Genomic DNA, 20,847 nt, shown 5'->3' with positions numbered 1-20,847 from the left:
AATAATTTTTTTTTAGAAAGCTTCCCGGAGACGCCTTGACCCCGAGCGCCTCCAGACTCCGCCATGCTCTTCGTCCAGGCGGTGGTGTCGGCCGTCTTCTCCACCCCCCTCAACCCCTTCCTGGGCAGCGCCATCTTCATCACCTCCTACGTCCGCCCCGTCAAGTTCTGGGAGAGGGACTACAAGTGAGGACGGAGTGGAAAGATTAAAAACACACACACAACAAAAATCTTCTCCGTCCTGATCATCTTGGTGTTTCTCTTGTTTGTGCAGCACGAAGCGAGTGGATCACTCCAACACCCGGCTGGCCTCCCAGCTGGACAGGAACCCAGGTGAGCCCAGGACAGGACACGCCCACTTTTATGTGTTTATTGGAAAACATTGTTTAAAAAAAAAAAAAAAAATGAAGTAGCGACAGTTTCAACCCTTCAATGGCGACATCGTCTGGATTTATTGAGCCTTTTTGGCGATAAAGTGAAAATGAAATGAGTTAAAAGCTCGGCTCCGTTTTCTGAGATTGACGTTCTTCGTTCTTGCTCCTGATTGGCTGCTAGTCCCGGAGAAATCTACTAATCCGTCAGAACCGCTAACGTGACCAGGAAGCTTTTCTCCTTTCTGAGCGTTTTGTCAAACAACACTGTTCTGGGATATTCAGTGTTTCCTCTTCCTCCTCCTCCTCTTCCTCCTCCTCTTCCTCTTCCTCTTCCTCCTCCTCCTCTTCCTCTTCCTCCTCCTGCTCTTCCTCCTCTTCCTCCTCCTCTTCCTCTTCCTCCTCCTCTTCCTCCTCCTCCTCTTCCTCTTCCTCCTCCTCCTCTTCCTCTTCCTCCTCCTCCTCTTCCTCCTCCTCCTCTTCCTCTTCCTCCTCCTCCTCTTCCTCTTCCTCCTCCTCCTCTTCCTCTTCCTCCTCCTCCTCTTCCTCCTCCTCCTCCTGCTCTTCCTCCTCCTCTTCCTCTTCCTCCTCCTGCTCTTCCTCCTCTTCCTCCTCCTCCTCTTCCTCCTCTTCCTCTTCCTCCTCCTGCTCTTCCTCTTCCTCCTCCTGCTCTTCCTCCTCCTCTTCCTCTTCCTCCTCCTGCTCTTCCTCCTCTTCCTCCTCCTCCTCTTCCTCCTCCTCCTCTTCCTCCTCCTCTTCCTCTTCCTCCTCTTCCTCCTCCTCCTCTTTCTCTTCCTCCTCCTCTTCCTCTTCCTCCTTCTCATCCTCCTCTTCTTCCTCTTCCTCTTCCTCCTCCTCTTCCTCTTCATCCTCCTCTCCCTCCTCTTCCTCCTCTTCCTCTTCCACCTCCTCTTCCTCTTCTTCCTCCGCCTCTTCCTCCTCCTCTTCCTCCTCCCCTCTCCTCTTCCTCCTCCTCCTCCTCCTCCTCTCCCTCCTCCTCTTCCTCCTCCTCCTCTTCCTCTTCCTCCCCCCCTCCTCCTCCTCCTCCCTCCTCCTCCTCCCCCCCCCTCCTCTTCCTCCTCTTCCTCTTCCACCTCCTCTTCCTCCTCCTCCTCCTCTTCCTCTTCTTCCTCCCCCTCTTCCTCCTCCTCTTCCTCCTCCTCCTCCTCCTCCTCTTCCTCCTCCTCTTCCTCCTCCTCCTCTTCCTCTTCCTCTTCCTCCTCCTCTCCCTCCTCCTCCTCTTCCTCTTCCTCCCCTCCCTCCTCCTCCCCCCCCTCCTCCTCCTCCTCCCTCCCCCCCCCCCCCCCCCCCCCCCACCCTCCTCCTCCGTCAGGCTCCGACGACAACAACCTGAACTCCATCTTCTACGAGCACCTGACGCGCTCCCTGCAGCACAGCCTGTGCGGGGACCTCCTGCTGGGCCGCTGGGGAACTTCAGTACGGGCGACTGCTTCATCCTGGCCTCCGACTACCTGAACGCCCTGGTGCACCTCATCGAGATCGGCAACGGCCTGGTGACCTTCCAGCTGCGGGGGCTGGAGTTCAGAGGTGGGGGGGGGGGGGGGGGGGCATAAAGCACAGCGGCCGATGGCCCTGATAGATTAAGATTTTAAAAGTTCATGTCAATACTTCCCGTTCTCGCCGGTTTTCCTAAACCTGAGATCACGTCGTGACCTCGGATCTTCTATGTCACAACGTTAACATGATTGAGTCACGCGTCAGTGTTCAGGTTTTATTAGACACAGAAAAACCTGCTGAGATCATGAGACGAGGTGAACTTTCCCTCCCGGCAGCGTGACGATCAGCAGCTCTGGCCGGAGACGGCAAAGGTTCTCACAACTTCTGTCGACTCAGCAGTTTACCAGAGTCCAGATCCAGAGGCTTTCATGTGGAACAGGGTTTGGGTTAGGTTTGGGTTTAGGTTTGGGTTGGGGTTTGGGTTAAGGTTTGGGTTTGGGTTTGGGTTTGGGTTAGGTTTAGGGTTTGGGTTAAGATTTGGATTTGAGTTAAGATTTGGGTTAGGGTTAGGATTTGGGTTAGGTTTAGGGTTTGAGTTGGGGTTAAGGTTTGGGTTTGAGTTAAGATTTGGGTTTGGGTTGGGGTTAAGGTTAAGGTTTGGGTTAGTGGTTGGGTTTGGGTTAGGGTTAGGCTTTGGGTTTTGGTTTGGGTTAGGCTTTGGGTTTTGGTTTAGGGTTTGGGTTCAGTTTTGGGTTTGGTTTGGATTCGGGTTAAGGTTTGGGTTTGGGTTTGGTTTAGTGTTGGGGTTGGGTTTGGGTTCAGGTTAAGGTTTGGGTTAGGGTTAGGATTATGGTTTAGGGTTGGGTTAGGGTTACGGTTTAGGGTTAGGCTTAGGATTAGGGTTACGGTTTAGGGTTAGGGTTTGGGTTAAGGTTAGGGTTAGGATTACGGTTTAGGGTTAGGCTCAGGATTAGGGTTAGGGTTAGGGTTAGAGTCCCAGATGATGCAAAGTCCACCCGTCTTCATGCGGGCCCCCGTCACCAGTCCTCCTCCCTCCCCAGGGACGTACTGCCAGCAGCGGGAGGTGGAGGCCATCACGGAGGGCGTGGAGGAGGACGAGGCCTGCTGCTGCTGCGAGCCGGGCCACCTGCCCCACATCCTGTCCTTCAACACGGCCTTCGGCCAGCGCTGGCTGGCCTGGGAGGTGCTGGTCACCAAGTACGTGCTGGAGGGCTACAGCATCACCGACAACAGCGCCGCCTCCATGCTGCAGGTGTTCGACCTGCGGCGCATCCTCACCACCTACTACGTCAAGGTCCGTCGGTGTCGGGACGAGGCTTTAAGATGACGGTTCCGTCCGGGTGTTTCCTAGACTCTGACGGTCCTCCTCACCTGCAGGGCATCATCTACTACGTGGTGGCCTCGCCCAAGCTGGAGGAGTGGCTGGCCAACGAGACCATGAGGGACGGCCTGCGGGGCTGCGGCGAGAGGAACTACGTGGACCTGGACCCCACCTTCAACCCCAACATCGACGAGGACTACGACCACCGGCTGGCCGGCATCTCCAGGGACAGCTTCTGCGGGGTCTACCTGGGCTGGATCCAGTACTGCAACTCCAGGAGGGCCAAGGTGACGTGACGCACTTTGATTTTTAATGGGACTGACAAAAAAATACTCCAGTCAGGAGACGCCACTTTAATAAGTTCGGAGGTCAGAATTAGAATCTTTTAGAGCAGCGGTGCCCACACCTTGTTCAGCACGCGAGCTACTTATGAAATGACCAAGTCAAAGTGAGCTGTTGAGATCGAATTGAAAGAGCCTTTTCGATTGCTGGGTCCTGACCTCTGGAATGCCCCCCCCCCCCCCCCCCGTTAGACAAGCCCCCTCACTGTCCATTTTAAAACTCGTCTTAAAACGCATTTTTATTCTTTGGCCTTTACCTCAGCGTGAGACTCTGCTCTGGTTTTAGTGCCTTCGTTTTTTTTTTTTATTATTGTTTTTAACTTTTTATGTTTTGTTTATTGTTTTACCATCTGATTGTTTTATTGCTTTAACTTTTTTATTGTTTTTATGTTTTTATGTTGCCTCTTATATTTCTATTTCAATGTACAGCACTTTGTCTCAGCTACCGGCTGCTTAAAGCGCTTTAGAAATAAAGTTGAGTTGAGTTGATCTACCCACTACAAAAATGCAAAACATATATTTATTTTCAAATATATTGAGGATTCTTTATATGTACAATGTATAATGACGTACCTTGCAAAACCGTACGAGCCAATATTGTGCAACACAACATAATTAACTATGAACATTCTTTGTAATTACCTGAGTTTACTTTGATGTTACTTTGATCTTTGGTATTGCAACGGTCGACTGGCAGACGAGACAAACGCACTTCGAAAATGACATTGTGAAAAAAAAAGTCCACCTCCCATTCCTCGTGAAAGTGACACGTCTTCGTCTTCTCACTTGGTCTCATGTTTGACGACCAAAACTTTCTCTAGTTTAAAAGAAAAAAAAGCGAGGGCTTCAAATTTTGCGGTAACTCGCTGGCTAGCTTGTTAGCTTCGCCACACTTAGCGTCGTTGTTTCGATGTCATCTGACGCTACGTTCGATCGTACTCGTAATTCGGAAAGGTAAATCAGTTCCATTACACCAGCGTCTATTTTTTTTTTCTAACGTCATGCGATCTACTATTACTACCTTTGCGATCGACTGGTAGGTCGCGATCGGCGTATTGAGCACCCCCGTTTTAGACGTTTTCGAAAAAAGCGAGATTTTCAAGACGATTAAAAAAGAAAAGAAAAAAAACGCTAAAAGTCCAAATGTGACGGGAGTTTTTCACGAGTCTTTTCTGTGTCTCTGCTGCTCCGTAGCCTCTGGAGAGCGAGAAGGACTCGGCTCTGGTGCTGCTCTGCTTCGGCCTGTGTGTCCTGGGAAGACGAGCTCTGGGAACCGCCGCTCATCACATGTCCAGGTCAGTTACGCTAGTTTTTAAAAAATTATAAATCAGAGTTTTTCATGCGTTCGTCACGTTATCCAACACAACAACTTAGGTTGTACCACTTTTTATTCAATTTTATTAGTATTTATTGGGGAAAAAACACGTTTATTTAACTTTAGTTTTGTCTTCAGGCCTTTAAAACTCAACGTACCGATTCTGTACAAAGTTCTGTTGTTTTGACGAGCGAATGAGTTCATGACTCGTTTCTTCTCGTTTCCACAGCAACCTGAGTCGTTCCTTTACGGCTCCACGCCTTGTTCAAGGGAGATTTCCGGATCTCCTCCATAAGAGACGAGTGGATCTTCGCCGACATGAGCTGCTCAGGAAAGTCGTGTTCCCGGAATCCGGATGTCTCTGAAACTCCACCAGGTGAGAGTCTGGGGCGTCGCCGCTACGCCCGCACCAACCCACCGCTTCCGCCGCCTTCTGGGGTTAGAGTCTGTCTGTTTTTCCTCCGTCAGGACCACTTCACCTCCCCCGACGAGTACGAGGAGCCGGCGGTCCTGTTCGAGGCCATCTCCTCCCACCAGCAGAACCTGGTCATCGCCCACGAGGGCGACCCGGCGTGGCGCAGCGCCGTGCTGTCCAACGCCCCGTCGCTGCTGGCGCTGCGCCACGTCCTGGACGAGGGCACCAACGAGTACAAGATCATCATGCTCAATCGCAGATACCTCAGCTTCCGGGTCATCAAGGTGACGGGACACGGAGCCCACCGCCCGCATTCGACACGTTCACGTCTTTCTATACATTAATCACTTCTTTTTAATTTTTAAAATTAAAAAAATATTTTTTTGTTTTGTTTTCTTTTCTTTTCTTTTCTTTTCTTTTCTTTTCTTTTCTTTCTTTTCTTTTCTTTTCTTTTCTTTTCTTTTCTTTTCTTTCTTTTCTTTTCTTTTCTTTTCTTTTCTTTTCTTTCTTTTGTTTTGTTTTGTTTTGTTTTGTTTTATTTTATTTATTTTATTTTATTTTATTTTATTTTATTTTATTTTATTTTATTTTATAGTTTAGTTTAGTTTAGTTTAGTTTAGTTTAGTTTAGTTTAGTTTAGTTTAGTTTAGTTTAGTTTAGTTTAGTTTTTTTATTATTTATTTTTTAAATTTAATTCCATTTTTATAAAAAAATAGAAATAAATAAATAAATAAATAAAAGCTGTCAAACATGAAAAAAAAACAAAAAAAAACATTTTTTTAAATTAAATATGTTGTGTATAATATGAGTTGATAAAATGTCTTAGAAATCTAAAATCTGCTTAAAAATTTTTTTTTTTTTATATATATATATATATATGATTTTTTTTAATTTTCCCACTGTGAAAAGAATAAAAAATTACCAGAGGAGGAGAATATAGGTGGAGCCTGATCGTTTTAACTGTTTAACCAATACAGGGACGGGTCAAAAATGTAAAAAAAAAACAACAAACCAAAAGAAAATAAGAACATAAGAATATACAAAAAAGAGGAAAGAAGTTATGTACATATATACATACACCTACAGACATATACATATATGCACAATGATACATTTACTGATACAAACCTTCATAAAATCTGCTTAAATCAAAACGTGTTTCCTTCTGCGCGTCGTTCAAACCTTTATAGACACGTGGTGGTAGAATGTGACGTCTCTCTGCTTTAATCTGACTCCTCCCCTCCGCAGGTGAACAAAGAGTGCGTCCGCGGCCTTTGGGCAGGGCAGCAGCAGGAGCTGGTGTTCCTCCGCAACCGGAACCCGGAGCGCGGCAGCATCCAGAACGCCAAGCAGGCGCTGCGCAACATGATCAACTCGTCGTGCGACCAGCCCATCGGCTACCCCATCTACGTGTCGCCGCTGACCACCTCCTACTGCGACTCGCACCCCGCAGCTCGGCCACGTCCTGGGCGGCGCCATCAGCGTCGGCAACATCCGGAACTTCGTGGTCAGCACCTGGCACAGGTGGGGTTCCCCCGCGGCCTGGCGTTTACTTTGGGGCTCCGCCTCTACGGGGTTTTATTTGTGGCAAAATTGTGAGCGAGCGACGGGAAAGTTTGAGCGCAAAAAAAAATGAATTGTGGAAGAGCGCTAGTAGCATTTTGAGGAATATTTAAATTGCGCAAAGAAAAACTTGAGATTGTCAAAAATAATTTCTGCGCTCAGATTCTTCCTCTGCGCTCTCAACCTCTCTCTCTCTCTCTCTCTCTCTCTCTCTCTCTCTCCTCGCCTCTCTCTCTCTCTCTCGCTCGCTCAAATCTCTCCACCTCCGCTCAAGTTCTGCTGTGCGCTCGCTCAAAATGTGCAAAGCCCAAATGTGACAGACTTCGGGATTCTGGAAGTGGCAAGGAGAAGGAGGAAAAGGAGGAGGAGAAGGAGGAGGAGGAGAAGAAGGAGAAAAAAAAAATAATAAGGCAAACTAAAGATAACGATCCTGGATTATAACATGTTTTCCCTCGCAGTTTGTTTTTCCCTCTTCTTCTCCTCCTTCTCCTTCTCCTCTTCTCCTTCTTCTTCTCCTTCTCCATCTCTTCTTCCTTCTCCTCCTTCTCCTCTCCTTCTCCTTCTCCTTCTCCTTCCTTCTTCTTTCTTCTTCTTCTCCTTCTCCTTCTTCTTCTCCTTCTTCTCCTTCTCCTTCTCCTTCTCCTTCTTCTTCTTCTTCTCCTTCTGCTCCTTCTCCTTCTCCTTCTTCTTCTCCTTCTCCTTCTCCTTCTTCTTCTTCTTCTCCTTCTCCTTCTTCTTCTTCTTCTCCTACTCCTTCTTCTTCTCCTTCTTCTCTTCTCCTTCTCCTTCTCCTTCTCCTCCTTCTTCTTCTTCTCCTTCTCCTTCTCCTTCTCCTTCTCCTTCTCCTTCTCCTTCTCCTTCTCCTTCTCCTTCTCCTTCTCCTCCTTCTCCTTCTCCTTCTTCTTCTTCTTCTTCGTTGGTTATGAGGCACGTCCAGAATCCAGAGCAACCAATCAGAGTTCAACGCCCCCAATTTCTGTGATTGGTGGACAACTTGTGTCTGTCACATTTGGGCTTTGCCACATTTTGAGAGAGAGCGAGAGAGAGAGAGAGAGAGAGCGAGAGAGAGAGAGAGAGAGAGCGAGAGAGAGAGCGAGAGAGAGAGAGAGACGAAGAGAGAGAGAGAGAGAGCGAGAGAGAGCGAGAGAGAGAGCGAGAGAGAGAGAGCTGCACAATAAACTTTTTTGCGCTCAAATGTTCCCGTCGCTCGCTCACAATTTTGCCCTAAATATAAAACCCCGTACGCCTCCGTCCGGCGGGAGGCGGAGCCCAAAGTAACGGGTCGTTTCCTCCTCCTCCTCCTCCTCCTCCTCCTCCAGGCTACGGAAAGGCTGCGGCGCCGGCTGCAACAGCGGCGGCAACATCGAGGACTCGGACGCCGGCGGCGGCCTGTCGTGCGGCAGCGGGAACGGCGTGGGCGGCGACTCCCAGCAGAGCTCGGTGTCGCACGGCGGCACCTCCGGACCGGCGCCGCCTCACTCCTACCAGCCCCACTCTCTGGGTGAGGACCCGCTCGGGGGCGGCCCGCCGGCGTGACCCGCTTGATTGTGAACTTCCTGTTGTGTGTGTCCCGCCCCCTCCCGCCCCTCCCCCCCCCCCTCGTCCAGGCACCAGTCAGAGCTCCCACTCCGTCCAGTCCAGCCTGGTGCGCCACTCGCCGGCCCGCGCCTCGGTGGCCAGCCAGTCCTCGTCGTACCGCTACAGCAGCAGCCGCCACTCGTCGCTGCGCACCTCCACCACGGGGCTGGAGCCGTGCCGCCGCTCCTCCACCAGCCAGCTGTCGCTGCGCACGCTCCCCACCTCGCTGCAGCTGCGGCTGGGCTCCGCCTCCGACCCCGCCGGCCCCTCCGCCTCGCTCTCCAGCCACAGCATCCCGCCCTGCAAGCGCCACACGCTGGTGGGCCTGCTGGGCAGCGACGGCCTGTGCGGCGTGGCGACGGAGCCGCTGGGCCAGCAGCAGCAGCACCACCACCACCACCACCACCTCCACCACCACCACTACCCGCAGCAGCACAACCCCGCCGTCTCCACCGTGCGGCGGGACGACATCTCCTACAGGGTGCAGGTCGGTGCGGGTTCTCCTGTCAGATTACCCACAATCCCCTGCTCGGGTCGGACCTCTTTTTTCATTTAAAGTCCCAGTGAAATGTAACACACTACTTTGCAAAAAAACGATAGTTGGGGTTCTACTTCTAAGGTTCCTCCGACTCTGCCCCACCACTGTCGTCGCATAACAAAGTTATTTGAATTTTGAAGTCGGGGGAATCCTTCTTCTTCGTGGGCGGAGCCTATATGTGATGTCACGAGTTGTGCAGATCTCGATCTGTTGTGTTTATATCGGCTTGTTTCCCTCTTAAATATCCAAGTTTTTACAGTGTTTTAAAGTTATAGTCGGCGTTTTATGAGCCTTGATGAAAGATTGAGCCTGGAAGAGACCGAGAGAGGAGGAAAGGAGCACAGGCGACGGGAGCAGCTAGCCGCTAGCTCACGCAGCTAGCGGCTAGCGGGAGCTGCTAGCTCGGGCGGCTAGTAGACGATCAAGTAATACCTGGACTCATCTTCGGTGATTCCACAGTCAGAAAAGCGCTTCGATCCAGGAAGCCGGTCGTTCTGCCAAAAGTCAGGAGCCTCAAAGCCTCAAAGTGAAAAGTGGCGGCTGCTGAGGCGAGGAGACGAGGACGAATGGAGGACGAAGCGTCTTCTGCTTCCTCAAACATGTTCCAGACGGGGTCACCGATGGCAGAACCACCTTCTGTGTCTTCTTCATCAATCACTGGGTTTGAAATGACCACGATGATGAAATATGGTTAAATTCAGCCTCTTCGTGGTCAAAACTCTGATCCTCCATAATGTAAACACAACTTGGGCGTGTGCACAACTCGTGATGTCACTCTGTTATTGTCAGAAGCTCCGCCCAGCAGAGGAAATACCGACGTTTATCGGCTATTTTGTGTTTTAACATTTTACCCTTCAGCCAGTTAGCATAAAAAATGTCCCTAGAAGCGACACCAGAGTGTTTTGGAGGTGGAATCTTCATTTCACCGGGACTTTAAGCGTGTCTTTTCTCAACCTGCAGATCGTGGACGCCGGTCAGGTGCTGGAGGGCATCAACCTGTCGAAGAGGAAGGAGCTGCAGTGGCCCGACGAGACGGCGAGGCTGCGGGCGGGACGGACCTGCTGGAGGGAGTGGAGCCCCCTGGAGGGCATGGAGGGACACGTGAGTGCTTCACAACACTGTCGAGTGCATGAAGGACGCTTCGTCCACTCCTATAAATGTGTGTGTGTGTGTGTGTGTGTGTGTGTGTGTGTGTGCAGGTGATTCACCGGTGGGTGCCTTGTAGCCGAGACGCGGCCAGTCGCTCCCATATCGACAAGACCATCCTGCTGGTACAGGTGGACGATAAGCTAGTGCCCATCATTGAGACTGGGGTCATTGAACTGGGCGCCGAGGTCTGACCGAAAGCACACACACACACACACACACGCACACACACACGCACGCACACGCGCAAAGACACGCCCGCACACACTGTGTGCGGACACGAAGCCAGCGGCTCTCGGCGGGACGCTCGGGGACAAACAGGAAGTGGGAGCTTCTCCCCCCTCCCCCGCTCCTGCTCGCTGAGGGGGAGAGAGGAAGCCAGGGAAAAAAAAAAAAAAAAAAAAAATTCAATAAAATAAAAAGAGTGCAAGCACAGGCGGAGCGGACGATTTTTACCCAACATGCTTTGCTGCTGCTGCTGCTGCTGCCGCTGCTGCCACACACACACACACACACACACACACACACAGTATCTGCCTTGCTTCGCGTCTCAGAAATGCTGCATGACAGTGAAACGACGGCCCTTCAGTTTAAAGCGATTAATTTTTCTATGCATCTCATCAACGATCCCGTTGGAGATTTCCCGACCGCGCTGAGTGTACGCAGCACGCCGGGGGCGTTTCTTTTTACATCCGTCGTCGTTCGTCCTTGAAAGATCATTTGCCAAATAAGTCCGTCAAACATCTGCCATGGTTTCAAAACACATTGGAGATTGAAGATTTTTTTTCATTTTTTTTTTTTTTTTTGGTCTTTTTCTCGCTGCCATGACGGCGGAGTTGTCGTCGCCGCCGCCGCCGCCGTTCTCCACAAACTCTGCTCCATAGTTGTCATTCCTTTAGATTGGTTTGAAATTTTGCAGGATTAATTTGCGCAAAAAGAAAAAAGAAAGAAAACAACTTGCACTATGTTTTTTTTTTTTTTTATTATTATTAATTTACAGTGATGCACTACAATCTTTAGATGATATCACGGTTTATTTATTACAGACTCTGAATGGCCATGGTTACCGATGCCTTGGGAATGAAAAAAAGAAATGCAATCATTATTCTGTTTTCTGCCATTTTTTTTATTTTATTTTGTGTTTGATAAACTTGAAAATAACTTTTTACTGTATATGATTATATCTATATATATATATCTATAAATATATATATATTTACACAAATATATATATATATATATATAATGGCGATGTATAAAGGTTTTTGTTTTCAATATTTATTACTGTGAATATAGTATTTACACTTTGTTAAATCTTTTTTTTTTTTTTTCATTTTGAGACAAAGGTTAATGTATTAAGGACCATTGGTTGAAAATGAGATTCCGCTTTTTTGATGATGGGACTTTCACTATTTAACTTAATTTTTTTCTATATGGAGAAATAAAAGTTTGATTTATTGCTGTTTAAATTGTCGTATGTTTTTATTTTTTGGTTGATTTTATGAATCGCTACCAACGTTTAGCGGTGCAGTTACACACCCAACTGACAGGGGGCAGCATAATGCAGAAGATCTGCTGCACAGCGGAGCAGAAAACGTAAAAGGAGACACAAAACGAGGTTGAAGTGATAATGAGGGCTTTACTTACATTTGCAGTGTTTAATTTACTTTCTTCTGCACCTGCCTTTGAAATGTTCACGAGTTCCTCTTCACTCCTCGTCACCACCTAGTGGTCAGAAGCGGTAATACGATCTCCTGTTACGACATCTGTCCACCCGGAGTCTATAATAATAAAACGACTAACTTTAAATGTTACGACGTCGTAATGAAGCAACGTCAAAATAGGTCAACAGTTAAAGTGGTGATAAATATAGCTTGTGTAGGAGTTTTACAAGTTAAATTAATAAAATGAACACTTCTCATGACCCCTATCAAACTATCATATATATTGTGTACATTATGCTCGTGAAAGTTTAAAAGAAAAGAAAATATTTTACATTTATATGGTCAGAGTTTGAGAGCCCTTTTATCTGTTCCCTTTGAAGATTAGACATAGAAAATCATGCAAGGTCTTTAAAAGGAGAAAAAAAAACAATTTTAAAGGTTTCAGGCTGCACATTTTAGCAATAATCAGCAATAATAAGTTTAAAAAAAAAAGTGTTTTTGAAACCAGGGAATTAAAATAAGACTAATAGAGTCGAGCATGACTCCATTATCTACTACTACTATACGTCTATTAAAGTGTTTTAACGTCTGACACGAAGTTCTGCCAAATAGAAGTAGAACAAGTAGATCACGGTTTTCACAAAGTGTCCCAGTTGAGAATCCCGTCATGTGATTTCAGAAGAAAAACGCTGACGAAATCCACTTTTCACTTCCAGCGAAAGCAGACGGGTCACCTCGTCACATGACTGTGGTATATAGTCAAGCCCCGCCCACCTGCACGCGCACTGCTGCGCTCTGATTGGCTGCCGGGGACCAGCGTTCCTTGTTTTTCCCAAGGCGTCATATATAAACGTGGATGTCCGTGAAACCGCGTCTCTCTCGTCTCGTCTCGCCACAAAAAAACCCGCTGGAAACAAAAGGTAATAGACACTTTATCTGCCGCTATCCGCTCAGGAGTTTTCCTTCAACCCCGGAGGTTGTTCCAGCGGCTAATAGCGCGGTTGCTCCGTTAGCTCGCTGCGGTTAGCCTCCCGGGGTGCGCGTCACGTGACCTGCTTCTACTTTGTTTACATCTTCATTTGTTCTGTTTCCTCGCAGTTTGAACGGGAAGGCGTTTTAATACACATTTAAAAACTTTCTGCGGGATGTTCCGGAGCGTCCTCCTCGCCCTGCTCGGCCTCAGTGCCGGGCCGGTGCTCGGCTTCCCCTCCCCGACAGGCTCGGGCAAGAACTGGGCGGTGATCGTGGCCGGATCCAACGGCTGGTACAACTACAGGCACCAGGTGAGATCCACATCCACATCCACATCTAGATTCAGATCCACATCCACGTCCAGATCTAGATTCAGATCCAGATCCAGATTCAGATTCAGATTCAGATCCAAATTAAGAGTGACTTTATTAAACCCTTGGGATGACTCCCTCAGGGGAAATCAGAATTGTCCATCTGTCTATGGAGTAAAACTGTGGAACTCTTTAAGTGTGGAATTTAAATGTTCAAGTGTTTAGAAAATTCTGAGAGACTATGAACATTTTTAAAAATAGTTGACTGTAACTGTAGAACTGTAAGACACAAGGAGGCTGTTTTTTTATTAAGTTCTATTACCTGGTGAGGAGTTGATGGGGAATCACATTGATTTGATTTTGTTGTAAAGTTGCTAATAGGAACAGAAAACACAAGATGAATCTTCTCTCTGTTCCTTTTTGTTCATGTATGGATGACTACTTATATTATATCATATATTTCATATGGCATATTGCATGTACATATACATATGTTTATACATGTGCAAGTACACTAATACCATTGGTATTATTATTATTATAAGTATACTATTACTATTGGCATTATTATTATTATTATTATTGCTGATATATATATATATATATATTGTTATTGTTATATTATTGCTACCATTATTAGTAGTACTACACACGAGTATTATACACTATTACACATTGTTATTATGTGTATTGTTGTTATTATTATTATATAATGCCTACTTCTAATGGCTCTGCCACTGCACCTTACTATTTATTTATCTTGCTTTTATCTCGTCTTATTTCTAAGTGCCCATGTTCCGTTCTGTGTTTTACTTTATGTCTTATACCCAGGTATTTTTATTTTTTTATTTTTTACTTTTATTTCTATTCTATTGTATTTTATAATATTCGTATGTACCAGATTGCTGCAACAAAACAATCTCAACAACCATCTATCTATCTATCTATATATATATAGTGAAATGACATGACATGAACAAATAAATAAAGGAAAATAAATTAAAAAAAATTCAAGTTCCAGCAGTTTTTAACAGGACAGGAGGATAAGGATTTTAAAAAATAATAATAATAATTATGTACAATATTATATAGACTCTTCACTAACCTTTACTAAATAGAAAATAGCAACAAAAAAAAAAAAAGAATAAAAACTCCAAATAAAATGTAAAGTGACAGGTGACAGACGGGGTTAATTGTTGGGAAGCCGCGACTTCCCTTCTGTCCTCTGACCCCTCTGAGGACACACACACACACACACACACACACACACACACACACACACACACACACACACACACAGGGGAAAGTGAAACCTCGCATGCGCATGAATGACTCAGGTGTTTGCACTTCTATATTTATTGCACCTGCTCCTTCTTTCCTGCACGATTCTTCTTATTTCCACATTTTTGATGGTTTCATGCTTCACCCACCCCCTCCCCCCCCCCCCCCCCCCAGGCCGACGCCTGCCACGCCTACCAGATCCTGCACAAGAACGGGATCCCCGACGAGCAGATCGTGGTCATGATGTATGACGACCTGGCCGACAACCAGGAGTGAGTGCAAACTGATGTGTTATTACCACGTGTTATTACACTTCACTTTACAGTCGAGGGTTTTTGTTTCCCCTTTCCTTTATTTTTTTTTAACGATCCTTTTGTGCAAAGAAAAGGAATGAGGAAGTGAAAAACACACGACGGCCGCCTTTTTATCAAACCGAGAGCGACGAGAAGATTAGAATAGAGTTTTTTTGCCTCTTTCTTGACGTCTTAGTTCGTTTCTGTGGCTAAAATATGAATAACATGAACGACTTCCATCGTCCAACTTTGCTTATTATTCACAGTCTTTATTACGACGTAGAAAATAAAGTTTTTAATGCAGTAATCTATCTCGTATGTGACGACCTGTAATAATGAACTTGGCTTTTCTAAACATAAATAGATTCTCGCCCTAAAAGCTAATAAATAAACAAAAAAAACACATTATTCAAGTCTTTAAATCAAATATTTCACAAGTGACTCGATCTCGAGGTGGAAATTATTGTTAATTATGATTATTAAATATTCTAATCTGACATGTTGATCATGTTCAGCCACAGTTTAGGTTTAATGGATCGTTGTCAAACTGTATTACACATTATTATCATACATTGCATATACATTTATTTAAAAAAAACTTTTTTGAAATTTTTACTGCCTAATTCAGATGAATTTGCACTTTTCTTCTTGTTTTGTTCATTTATCAAAGACAAACAAGTGAAAAATCTTCATAAAGTCCATTCTGTCCAGTAAACGGTTAAAAACTTGGTTGTTTTCACTTTATTATGACGATAAAACAAGGAACTTTACTTACTTCTCTCTTCCAGATGCTTCGGTCATCAAATCTGCGGCGTCTCGTCTTGAGAAATGATGTGTTGTGTGATTTCTACCACCGATTTCCAGGATCGTTTTGTTTGTAGTTATAAATCAGTTATTTCCTGAAAAGTCGCCGGAGCTCCAGAACGGCTGAATAAATCAAAATGAACTGGAACCGGTTGGTCTGACAAAATCTAGTCTATGACTTGTTGATTTAAATGAGATAAATTAATAATTTAACAGAGATTCAGTAACACAACGAAGGCTTGTTTCACCAAAACTGCGTTTATTTATTGATTCGTTATCATTTTGATAGACGTTTTCCCTGCATTTCTACACACGGTAGCAAATATTCATCTCCACAGTGTCGCGTGTTATTTGTAATTTATGTAAATAAATTAGTGTTGCCCAGCATACAACAGGTAAGATGAGTAAATATGCCACAATTTTCATATTTACCCAGATTAACTTCCAGTAAAAACGACACGTCAGTGTCTGTTATTACAGGTTTAAAGCAGGACGGGCCTGTTCTGTTGTGTCACATGAGTATTTTTCTTTCACGCCGTCTGTGATTCTTGCCGACTCGTGGTTTTGATAGGAAGAAATGAGGAAGTTACCAAATGTGTGTTTCGGGGTTTTTTTTAATAATGTGATTTAAAGTGTTGGAGTTAATCTGATAAGAGAAGTGAGCGTCATGTGACCGAACGTCTTCAACACTCGAGACTCTCGGCGGTTAAAAAGTCCGACGACGGTTGAACCACAGAAGAAGAGAAAAACAAAAAAAAGCGCTGAGTCGTCGCGACGAGACGAGACGAGTCACAAGGAAGCAATTTAAGTTAAAGCAGTTAAAGCAGATTCACGTGTCACTTTAAATATTTACCTGCCAACTTTTTACAGTAGAAGTTAAAACGGTGGAAATAGATTTTAAAAAAGTTTTACTGAATCGTCTTTAATGAGGAAGTTTTACAACGAGGGATTTTAACTGTGGCCCTTTAATGAAGTCGCTTAAAAACAAACGATGAAGACGTGTTGTTCAGTGTGGAAATGAAGCGAGACGAAAACAAGACGCTATAAAAAAAAACAAAACTGTGATGACTCATCATTCCCGCCGCCAAAATAAAAGTACTCTGTTTAAAACAGTTGTTTGCTTTAGAGGTGCATTTAGTTATATTCTTGTAAAATATCCACATTTCAGTGTGATGAACTTTAAAGTGGTGCTTTAAAATGTGAACGAGCGCTTTGAACATTGTTTAAATTAGTTTTTGGAGAAAAGTTTTAACTTCCACCGTCGTTGTTTTAAAGGTGAAATGTGTTTTTCTGACTCGCGGAGTAAAAATCTCTGGACTGTCGACTGTTAAACACTTTAAAAAAGAAAAAAGTCTTTTTAAAAACTGATATTTCAAACTTTTCCTTTCTTGCGTTTCCCCACAATCTGTCCATCTCGCCTTTTTTTTTTTTTTTTTAAAGTGAAGTGAACCTTGTTTATCACGGGGTTGTCGGTTCAAATCCCCAGCTGCTTCTTATCTGCGTCAACCAGGCTGTGAATGATCGACTCCCCAACGTTATTTATTAATTTTGTGTGTTTCGTCGGCCGGTTGCACTTCCTCATGCGCCCGCTGTGATCCCCTCCCCCGCAGCAACCCGACTCCCGGCGTCGTCATCAACAGGCCCAACGGCACCGACGTCTACAAGGGCGTGGTGAAGGACTACACCGGGGACGTGAGTGTCCCCGTCCTCGTCCCCGTCCCCGTCCCCGTCCCCCGTCCACCCAGTCACTCAGGCTCGACTCTCAGTTTGAAAAAAAAAAACAGAAAATCACCAAAATGGGAGCTTTAAAGTGAAAACTTTATTATTAAGACATCAGTTTTCTTCACTTTTTTGACACTTGTTTTATGAGAAGGTGATAATAAAGGTAAATAAATTATTTAATAATCCAGGAATATGAGAATAAACACAAAGATGAAAATTTTCTTTAAAAAAATCATCGATTTAAAAAAAAAAAAAACATAGATTTTGTAAAAAAAAAAAAAAATTGGGGAATAGAAACAGAAAAAAAACTATAAAAATTTGACAAACAAAATTTAATGCAAGCTCAATTTTCTTTAAAAAAATCATAGATTAAAAAACAAAATTGAATAGAAACAGGAAAAAAAACAATAAAAATTTGCCAAACAAAATTTCATACAAACTCAAAATTTTCTTTAAAAAAAATCATAGATTTAAAAAAATCATAGATTTTGTAAAAAAAAAAAAAATGGAATAGAAACAGGGAAAAAACAATAAAAATTTGACAAACAAATTTTAATACACACTCAAAATTTTCTTTTAAAAATAATTTTTGAAAAATTTAATAGAAACAAGAAAAATCAATAAAAACATTTGACAAAAAATTGAAAAGAAACCATTTTCTTAAAAAAAGATTTAAAAAAAACAAAAAAAAATTTGTTTTTACATTTTTCCAGGCCAAATTGCCGTAACATATAATTGTTTTACAAAAAATCAGGATAATAAAAATGAAAGGTTAAAATCAATAATTCATTTATTAAATTGTTGTGATCCACAATCAAAAAACAAAACATCTTCACATATAATTTAATACTGATGATGAAGTTTGTCATATTAATTCCTCAACAACAGTCGAGAACAAAGTGTATTTTTATTTCATTTATTTCAACTTTTATTTTATTTAAAAAAAAAAAAAAAAATTTTTATTTGCATCATGCATGAACATACGAAACATTTATAAAACAAAATACAGACGGGAGCAAAGTTTTCCTGTCCTTTTTCTTTTCACAGTCGTAGATTAAAAGTTAAATGATGCTTGTCATCAGTTTCATGGCGGCTGCGTCCTTCTTGTTTTTACCTTAACCTCCACCTTTCATCACCGTTTCTTCCTCTCCCTCCCCTGCAGGCCGTGACTCCAGAAAACTTCCTGGCGGTGCTTAAGGGAGACGCCGCGGCGGTGAAAGGCGGATCCGGCAAAGTGCTGAAGAGGTGAGAGTCGCACCGAAACCCGGGATTTTATTTATTTATTTATTTATTTATTTATTTCAATCTCATCTTCACCTTGTCCTCGTCGTCTTCGGCAGCGGCCCCGACGACCACGTGTTCGTCTACTTCACGGATCACGGCGCGCCGGGGATTCTGGCTTTTCCCAACGACGACGTGAGAAACAAAGACGCTACAAAGTCGATACTTCAAAGACAATACTTCAAAGACACTTAATGTTCAAAAGTGGCGAATTACAAAGGCTGATGCAGCCTTGAGTGTTTTTTAACTCCCTAAAACCTTTAACAGTTTCTTCTTCTCACATTCTTCAATCTGCATCAGTTGTAACTTTCACGAGGGAGAAACGAGCGTCAAGTTGTGACTGAACACGTCGAGGAAATTTTTTTTTAAATTAATTATATGTCCTTAGATTTAACTAACAGTCACATTTCTCATTGTCACCCTCAAATTTGATAAAATATCGTCGGGATCGTTTCAAATTGTTTTGAAAAACGACGCAGAAACAAAAAAAAAGGTGTAGTTTTCATGTTTGGCCACTAGTGGGTGCTGTTGTTTTTAATGAAAGCACACACACACACACACACACACACACATTAACAACGCGAGAACATAGACGTTCTAGTGGACAGACGAGGAAATTGGATCATTATTACTGTGACTGTCAAAATAAAAGTACCATTTTCATCGACGTGGAAATTAAAGGAAAGGACCGAAATGCGGTGAAAGTTTTTTATTAATTTTTTTCCAGTTGAAAAAAATTTCAGTTTCAGTGAAAGTATTAAGGCGGCTGACGGTAACGTTTATCCTGAACACTTTGCGAATCATCGCTCCACTTCCTGTCTCCGTTACAGGAAGTAGTTACGATTAATTTGAGCGTTTTAATTTGTTCATTAAACTCGTCGCCCAACGACGAGACGAAAACAAGGCAGCGTCTATGAATGAAGTAAAAAAAAAAATGTAGCTGTTTCACTTTCGCCACCTCTTACCAACATTTCCTTCAAAATAAAAGCTGGCGTGAAGTTTTTTTAACACGTCTCCGTCTGCAGCTCAGCGTCAAAGACCTCCAGGACACCATCAAGTTCATGCACGACAACAAGAAGTACAAGAAGGTAACAACGGCGTCGCGCGTCTTCGTGTTTCTACGTGTGAGGAAGATTCTGGGAGATGAGTTGACTCCGCCCCCCTCTCTGTGCCCCTCCCCCCCCCCCCCCCCCCCCCCCCCCAGATGGTGTTCTACATCGAGGCCTGTGAGTCCGGCTCCATGATGAAGCAACTTCCTGTCGACATTGACGGTGAGTCGACTCCATCAATAACATAATAACAATACATCTGACTGCTTGTTGTTGTTGTTGTTGTTGTTGTTGTATTTGCGTTTTCCTGCTCTGGGAATAATTTCAACTTAAAACCACGAGTTACTACTGATATTCTCACTTTTAATCTGCATTTCAGAAGTCAACATTCTTCTATTGGAGGAATTTTCGCTTCAATTTCTCAATTTATTTATTTATTTTTTGGCAAAAGAGTCATTTTAATGAGCTGGACAACACTCGTTGTTGTGTTTTTCTCTGTAAAAGTGCCGTGAAACGACTGAATTGACTTCATCCATTCGATGCTAAATCTGATCAAGGCAAGAAATCGCTGTTTTATCAACACGATAGAAACGAGAAGAATTGAATTTGCATGTTTTTAACATGTCAGAAATTGTCTTATTTGCGTTTTCCTTCTCTGGGAATAATTTCAACTTAAAACCGCGAGTTACTACTGAGCACTTCCACAATTTTAATTGATATTCTCACTTTTAATCTGCCTTTCAGAACTCAACATTCTTCTATGGGAGGAATTTCCTCTTCAATTTCTCATTTTATTAACATTTTTTTTTGCAAAAGAGTCATTTTAATGAGCTGGAAAAGTAAATGTGGATCTTTTACTCACTAGAAACTCGTGGTCGCTTGTTGGCTCGTGTCTTGTTGTGGTTGCAGTTTTCGCCACGACGGCGGCCAACGCTCACGAGTCGTCGTACGCCTGCTACTACGACGAGGCCAGGGACACGTACCTGGGCGACTGGTACAGCGTCAACTGGATGGAGGACTCCGACGTGGTGAGAGTCGTCGGTTCAATTCCCCCCCCCCCCCCCCGGGTCTCATATAGGACCTGGTGTAAGAGAGAGAGTCTGGGTGATCCTGGAATGTGGATCAGAACCTATTTCTGATGAGGAAACTTCATAGAACCTGCAGACATACGACATATTTATGTATTAGGACATTTGTTTGTTGCAGTTTTTACATTTTTAATTCTACTTCATGTTTTTTTTATATTATTACTATATTATATATATATATATATATTTATATATTTCTATCTCTTCCAGGAGGACCTCGGGAAGGAAACCTTGACGAAGCAGTTCAAGATTGTGAAGAGTCACACCAACACCAGTCACGTCCAGCAGTTTGGGAACAAGGTGAGGAGAGAGAGAG

The 20,847-nt window shown here is 44.1% G+C and overlaps 3 protein-coding genes across 3 annotated transcripts in view; all 3 read left to right on the top strand.

Annotated features, from left to right (window-relative positions):
- The window catches only part of LOC308142224 (pecanex-like protein 1), a 50,374-nt gene extending 38,862 nt beyond the window's left edge, over positions 1-11,512 (top strand). The window contains 6 exon segments of the mRNA XM_080512572.1: positions 6,490-6,687; positions 6,689-6,765; positions 8,124-8,305; positions 8,412-8,869; positions 9,881-10,021; positions 10,120-11,512. Coding sequence (XP_080368698.1) covers positions 6,490-6,687; positions 6,689-6,765; positions 8,124-8,305; positions 8,412-8,869; positions 9,881-10,021; positions 10,120-10,260 — 1,197 coding nt within the window. The 3' untranslated portion in view covers positions 10,261-11,512.
- LOC308142200 (pecanex-like protein 1) lies at positions 64-5,585 on the top strand (the record flags this gene model as incomplete). The annotated part of the gene is given in 8 exon segments (XM_080512548.1): positions 64-185; positions 274-332; positions 1,704-1,796; positions 1,799-1,918; positions 2,890-3,143; positions 3,227-3,457; positions 4,706-4,806; positions 5,123-5,585. Coding segments are annotated over 8 exon segments (1,443 nt in total).
- A 1,026-nt stretch (positions 11,513-12,538) lies between the features above and the next one.
- Positions 12,539-20,847, top strand: part of lgmn (legumain) — an 11,012-nt gene continuing 2,703 nt past the window's right edge. Inside the window, exons 1-10 of the mRNA XM_080512966.1 lie at positions 12,539-12,650; positions 12,829-13,013; positions 14,469-14,566; positions 17,002-17,083; positions 18,276-18,358; positions 18,454-18,529; positions 19,420-19,482; positions 19,599-19,665; positions 20,353-20,471; positions 20,742-20,831. Coding sequence (XP_080369092.1) covers positions 12,876-13,013; positions 14,469-14,566; positions 17,002-17,083; positions 18,276-18,358; positions 18,454-18,529; positions 19,420-19,482; positions 19,599-19,665; positions 20,353-20,471; positions 20,742-20,831 — 816 coding nt within the window. The 5' untranslated portion in view covers positions 12,539-12,650; positions 12,829-12,875. The remainder of the gene's footprint in view (positions 12,651-12,828; positions 13,014-14,468; positions 14,567-17,001; positions 17,084-18,275; positions 18,359-18,453; positions 18,530-19,419; positions 19,483-19,598; positions 19,666-20,352; positions 20,472-20,741; positions 20,832-20,847) is intronic.

This window comes from Blennius ocellaris (genome assembly GCF_963422515.1).
Source record: "Blennius ocellaris genome assembly, chromosome: 17".
Taxonomy (NCBI): domain Eukaryota; kingdom Metazoa; phylum Chordata; class Actinopteri; order Blenniiformes; family Blenniidae; genus Blennius; species Blennius ocellaris.
Note: the sequence above shows the minus strand (reverse complement) of the source record. Positions and strands in the feature narration are given on the sequence as shown.